The sequence below is a fragment of the Montipora capricornis genome, chromosome 9, assembly GCF_036669925.1.
Source record: "Montipora capricornis isolate CH-2021 chromosome 9, ASM3666992v2, whole genome shotgun sequence".
NCBI lineage: Eukaryota > Metazoa > Cnidaria > Anthozoa > Scleractinia > Acroporidae > Montipora > Montipora capricornis.
In genome coordinates, this window is record NC_090891.1 from 46048641 (window position 1) to 46055409 (window position 6769).

General features: G+C 41.7%; 1 protein-coding gene across 1 annotated transcript in view; it reads left to right on the forward strand.

The window, feature by feature from the left end:
* Positions 1 to 6452, forward strand: part of LOC138016307 (tetratricopeptide repeat protein 28-like) — a 29445-nt gene extending 22993 nt beyond the window's left edge. The window contains exons 2-3 of the mRNA XM_068863471.1: positions 576 to 3860; positions 4345 to 6452. Coding sequence (XP_068719572.1) covers positions 576 to 3860; positions 4345 to 4364 — 3305 coding nt within the window. The 3' untranslated portion in view covers positions 4365 to 6452. The remainder of the gene's footprint in view (positions 1 to 575; positions 3861 to 4344) is intronic.
* Positions 6453 to 6769: the final 317 nt, after the last annotated feature.

A 6769-nucleotide genomic window follows, 5' to 3' on the forward strand; every position in this document is an offset into this window, starting at 1 on the left:
ACAAATGAAATCAAATCAAATCAATACATATCAAATCAAATATTGGTTTTTGAGGAGAGGGGAAAACCGGAGTACCCGGAGAAAAACCTCTTGGAGCAGAGAAGAGAACCAACAAACTCAACCCACATATGACGCCAAGTCTGGGAATCGCACCCGCGCCACATTGGTGGGAGGCGAGTGCTCTCACCACTGCGCCATCCTGCCATTACGGGCTACATTCCTGAAGAAAGGCATTTTCTTTCAAAATACTGGCTAAAGATAGTTATTCCTTCATTGTTCAATTAATCTTGATGTGCCGGTTTAGCATCCTGTAGACAGAGCATTGAACCTCTTGTGTTTTCGTTCATTTATCTTTTAGGTGCATTGCAGAATTTTAAGAAAAACTTCCTGGTTCTAATTATCAAAAATGGGGGATGGAAAGTTGGACGTTTTGGAGCGGCACATGCAACAGCTTCATGTTGCAAGAAAGGAGGGAGACAGACAAGGCGAGGGTTTGGCTTTTTTCATTCTTGGTAGATACTATCAGGGTACAGCTGACTTTCATCAGGCCATAACAAATTACACAGCGGCATTAGCCATTTTTAAGGAAATAGGTTTCAGAGCTCGAGAAGGAGGAGCCTATGGCAATCTCGGCAACGCTTATAGAAGTCTTGGTGATTTTAAGCAAGCCATAGTGTACCACAATCAACATCTTAGTATTGTGAAAGAACTGGGGGACAGGGCCGGAGAAGGAGGAGCCTATGGCAGTCTCGGCATCGCTTATCAAAGTCTTGGTGATTTTAAGCAAGCCATAGTGTACCACAACAAACGTCTTAGTATTGCAAAAGAACTGGGGGACAGGGCCGAAGAAGGAGGAGCCTATGGCAATCTCGGCATCTCTTATCAAAGTCTTGGTGATTTTAAGCAAGCCATAGTGTACCACAATCAAGCTCTTAGTATTGCAAAAGAACTGGGGGACAGGGACGGAGAAGGAAGAGCCTATGGCAATCTCGGCAACGCTTATGAAAGTCTTGGTGATTCTAAGCAAGCCATAGTGTACCAGAATCAACATCTTAGTATTGTGAAAGAACTAGGGGACAGGGCCGGAGAAGGAGGAGCCTATAGCAATCACGGCAATGCTTATCAGAGACTTGGAGATTTTAAGCAAGCCATAGTGTGCCACAATCAACATCTTAGTATTGCAAAAGAACTGGGGGACAGGGCCGGAGAAGGAGGAGCCTATGGCAATCTTGGCAATGCTTATGGAAGTCTTGGTGATTTTAAGCAAGCCATAGTGTACCACAATCAACATCTTAGTATTGCAAAAGAACTGGGGGACAGGGCCAGTGAAGGAAGAGCCTATGGCAATCTCGGCATTGCTTATGAAAGTCTTGGTGATTTTAAGCAAGCCATAGTGTACCACAATCAACATCTTAGTATTGCGAAACAACTGGGGGCCAGGGTCAGCGAAGGACGAGCCTATGGCAATCTTGGCAACGCTTATCAAAGACTTGGTGATTTTAAGCAAGCCATAGTCTACCACAATCAACATCTTAGTATTGCAAAAGAACTGGGGGACAGGGCCGGAGAAGGAGGAGCCTATGGCAGTCTCGGCGTCGCTTATCAAAGTCTTGGTGATTCTAAGCAAGCCATAGTGTACCACAATCAACATCTTAGTATTGCAAAAGAACTGGGGGACAGGGACGGAGAAGGAAGAGCCTATGGCAATCTCGGCAACGCTTATAGAAGTCTTGGTGATTTTAAGCAAGCCATAGTGTACCACAATCAACATCTTAGTATTGTGAAAGAACTGGGGGACAGGGCTGGAGAAGGAGGAGCCTATGGCAGTCTCGGCATCGCTTATCAAAGTCTTGGTGATTTTAAGCAAGCCATAGTGTACCACAACAAACGTCTTAGTATTGCAAAAGAAGTGGGGGCCAGGGCCGGAGAAGAAGGAGCCTATGGCAATCTCGGCATCTCTTATCAAAGTCTTGGTGATTTTAAGCAAGCCATAGTGTACCACAATCAAGCTCTTAGTATTGCAAAAGAACTGGGGGACAGGGACGGAGAAGGAAGAGCCTATGGCAATCTCGGCAACGCTTATGAAAGTCTTGGTGATTCTAAGCAAGCCATAGTGTACCAGAATCAACATCTTAGTATTGTGAAAGAACTAGGGGACAGGGCTGGAGAAGGAGGAGCCTATGGCAATCTCGGCGTCGCTTATCAAAGTCTTGGTGATTTTAAGCAAGCCATAGTGTACCACAACAAACGTCTTAGTATTGCAAAGGAACTGGGGAACAGGGATGGAGAAGGAAGAGCCTATTGCAATCTTGGCAACGCTTATAGAAGTCTTGGTGATTTTAAGCAAGCCATAGAGTACCACAATCAACATCTTAGTATTTGCAAGGAAACGGAGGACCCCATAGGGCAGGCATTCGCGTATTATCATATGAGTCTTATTCATGAATTTTTTGACACCTTGAGCAAAGCTCTTAGTTACTATCGTTTAAGCATTCATTATTTTGATGAAACAAGGTGTCTTCTTCAGTCAGAGGATGCATGGAAAATTAGCTTTCGTGACACAAATGGGTGTGCATACACTGCTCTGTGGAGAGCACTTTTGAAGAATGGAGAGGTTGATGAGGCTTTGTATGCTGCTGAGCAAGGACGAGCACAGGCTTTGGGAGACATTTTGAAGATGCAATACGGCATTGATGAGAAATCTATGATGAAGGTAAATATTTCTTTGGTCATGAAAGATCTACCTTCACAAACTGTTTTCACAGCACTTGAAGGGAACATGATCAGCTTCTGGTTGCTAAGAGAAGATATTGGGATAAATTTTAGACAAAAAAAAATCGAAAATGGAAGTGCCGACTCTCTTATTAAAAGTACTTTTAAACAGATCAATGCGGGGACCGTTGTACGATGCGAGAATCGTTCACTTGACAGACAATGCAGCGACTTCTCGCGCAGTAGGGAAGGTGTTGAAGAAACTGTTCAGTCCTTGAGCTTCTCTGTGCACTCTTTGCAGCCTTTGTATGATGTCTTAGTCAGTCCTATTGCAGACTTGCTCGAGGGTGATGACTTAGTGTTCGTTCCTGATGGACACTTTTGCCTGGCTCCCTTTTCTGCATTGAGTGACTCTGTCAGGATTCGTGCAATTCCCTCGCTGACTGCTTTAAAATTGATTTCTATTGCACCTGACAACTTCCAAAGTAAGAATGAAGTGCTGCTTGTGGGCGATCCGTGCTTGAAGGAAGTCACTTACGGCACTGGGGAACCCATGTATGGACAGCTGCCATGTGCAAAAAAAGAGGTGGACATAATTGGGGAACTTCTGCAGACCACGCCTCTTACAGGAAAAAATGCAACCAAAGCTGAGGTGCTGAAAAGAATGAAGTCAGTTGCTTTACTCCACATTGCTGCACATGGGGATGACCGATCTGGAGAAATTGCTTTGGCCCCTAATCCTGAACGCACATCTAAGATCCCTAAAGAGGAAGATTACATGTTATCGTTGAGCGATGTTCAAGCAGTTCGTCTTCAGGCAAGACTGGTTGTGCTGAGTTGCTGTCATAGTGGCCGGGGAGAGGTAAAATCTGAGGGTATTGTGGGAATAGCCAGGGCTTTCCTCTGTGCTGGTGCCCGGTCTGTTGTGGTGTCACTCTGGGCAATCGACGATGAGGCGACCTTCCTGTTCATGAAGTGTTTCTATGAACACTTGGCAGATAGAAAAAGTACAAGTAAAAGTCTTCACCATGCTATGAAATCTCTTCGAGAGACAAAGAATTATTCCGCCATAAAATACTGGGCGCCATTTGTGCTAATTGGCGGTGATGTCACCTTTGAATTTGGGCAACACAAACACGAAAAGAATGGTAAGTGCTATTTAAATGTAACTTTAATGACTGAATCGCCGTACTTTGTACATGTTTTTAATCAGGAAGTTGTCGAAAGGAGCAGGTACGTCCTTCAAAGAGAAATGGCTTTAAAAACGGTTGCCAGAGTGGTTGTTTTTACTTGAACAGCTTTGGCTAATACCTGAATTAAATAATGTCTGCATTCACCGACTGAGCTACGTCAGCTTCCTGCAGATAGCTAGCTGTTTGAGCCGTGTTATGATGGACTGACAGTGAAACTGATCAGTATTGCCAGTTGCTTATGTCAAGTGAAGTGAGCTATTGAGGTCCTCAAGTCTACATGTCAAAGTAACACTTAATAGGAATTGTTGCTATTAACTAAGCACAAACACTTTTATGAATTAAGATAATTGTTATATTATTTACTCGCCAATCAGAACGAAATTCGTTATTGCCATTTAACCCACTACTTGTTTCTTTCTTCATTGTTTTTTTTTTTCAGAAACGATGTCCAAAACGTGAAAGACCTACTTGGACTCTGATACGTCGATACGTTATTTTCCTTTCTTCGATTATACGAGTTATTGAAAACAATTCAATCATTGATACCTCAGTAGCGGTCAGACACAAGATATCATGCCAATTATATAAACAAATTGCGATTTTGAGACGGCAATACCACATTATATTGACGGCTAGTTGGGAGAAAATATATTCTGTATTGGGCGGAGTCGCGAAGCGACGGAGCCCAATACGGAATATATTTTCTGCCGCCGTCAATATAATGTGGTATTGTCCTCTCAAAATCGCAATTAGTTTTGTATCGCGATCCATCATTTATAAGGATAAATAAAACTGTAAACTAATCAACCCGCGCCTGATCGAGATTTCAATTCTTTCTACCTGCGAAACGTATTTGTTTGCGTACGTCAGCAACCCAATTCAGCGCAACGACGTCAATTTCAACATTAGAACCAATCACAGGCCGCAAAAGTGAGACGGCAATACCACAAAATATTGACGGCTCTCGCATAGGCAAAACTATAAGAAGATCGCGATACTAGTTAAAGTACCATGAGATTTCGGTAGTATTAAGATACTGTCCAAGTCCTTACATTTGTGCGTTGTTTTGTAAGCATCTTTACCAGGATTAGTTAATCACTTGATAGAAATCAGGGACTTGGCAAAACGGTTTGCTTCCATGACTGAGGATCTAGCCGTCGTGTTATTTTGACCCTTGAAAATACTTCAAAATAACTCCAAGCTTTTGCGGTATGTTTCTCAGGTGACAAATATACTCTTTAGCTTGCTATACCAACTTTCCATTTACAATATCAATAAGTGACAGTCTGGGGGAATGTGAATTTTCTGTGTTTCTGTAAGGTTGGCCAAGGCCTAATAAGCAAATTAATGGTTTTGGGAGGCAAATGTCTATAAGCTAAAAAACAACCTAGGAAAGCAGAAATGTTTGGAAATTACGAATTTTAATGTAGTATTCACATTTAATGATATGGAAATTCCTGGAACAAAACTTTTTATTTCCAAAGGGTTTTAATTGGCCACAACATTGAGTTAGCCGATTTGGTCTATTGTTTATTTTCCCGCAAAACTTGGTTCAAAAACAGACACTTTTCTGACGCTGATGAGTAATAGGCCAATTTGGGCAAATCTCATTTTTGGTTGATGGACTCTTGCTAGGACCTAGAACCAAACAAATGGAAAGTTCCTTACTTTAAAGTTTTACATGTTGATTTTGTGATGTTTTGTCACAGAGGGACCGGACCGATGCAAAATAATTCAATAAAATGGGCGATAACTTAGAATTTCTAGAGGGTAAAAAGGTGTGATTAAGTAAAAGTTGCCTGATCTTTTAATTTGTGTGTATTTTAAACCCCGGAGAGGGAGGACTTTGTGTATTCATATGCTTGTGGAAATTTTCTAGTTAAATTCCTAAAGGAGATCAATCTGGGCGTGGCCCAGGCTTTTTTTTTTTGACCCCTTAATGAGACCATATTTAAAACATTTTGCTTAAGCAAACGTGCAGATTTCTTATCGCAATTTCGGAAACTTCCAGAAGGTGAAAAGCTAAGTACTGTGGGTAATAAAATTGTCCCTTGATCTCTTAATTAAATTTTCTTTCTGCAATCTTTAAATTTTCAATGCAAACCATTTAGGAGATGACAATCCATGTCAATATCTAGATTGCCGAATGCACACTAAGTAGGAAACGCCTTTCTTCAGATGGGCAGTGTAATGAACTATCATGCAGAAATACCATAGTTTAGATATCTTGTAAATGAAAAAATGAAACATATAATGTCGTCGAGAAAAGAACATCCTTACTGGTCATTGCTTTATTCAAAGAGATTCTCGAGGAGAAGATTTCCGTTGATCAGTTTATTGTCCATCAATAATCGTCGCCAACGGCAACGTGAGCGCAGATTGGCTACTATAATGACTATAACGAAAAGTGTTTTAATGAGTTTTCAAACACCCGGCTAAAAAAATTTCTACCCTTTTTTGTTATGTTCTTTTTTTATCCCAAAAACTTGAAGCTTGCTCACAATCCTGTATGAATTCATTAGCAAATAAAGGACACATGTATTCTCAGCTAGCAAATGTATGTTTCTCTTTCGGGCTACTGTACAGTTTCCCCTGCTAGAAAAGGTCTCTTTTCTTTTGCGTTCGCTGGGCTGACAAATACGGGAAAAGAGACCTTTGCCATGGGTCGAAATTCACTGTGTTGAGCATGTACTGGGGTTATTTAGCTATTGAATCCTCACGTGATACTTCGTGTTGTGTGAGCTCACGTAACAACAGGGGATTTACTGTAAAGGAATGCGCTGGACACAGTGGGCTCAAGTCACAGTCGGCAAACATTTCATGGAGCGTTTGGTTTGAAGAGTGCTGACCAATTGGCAGAGGTG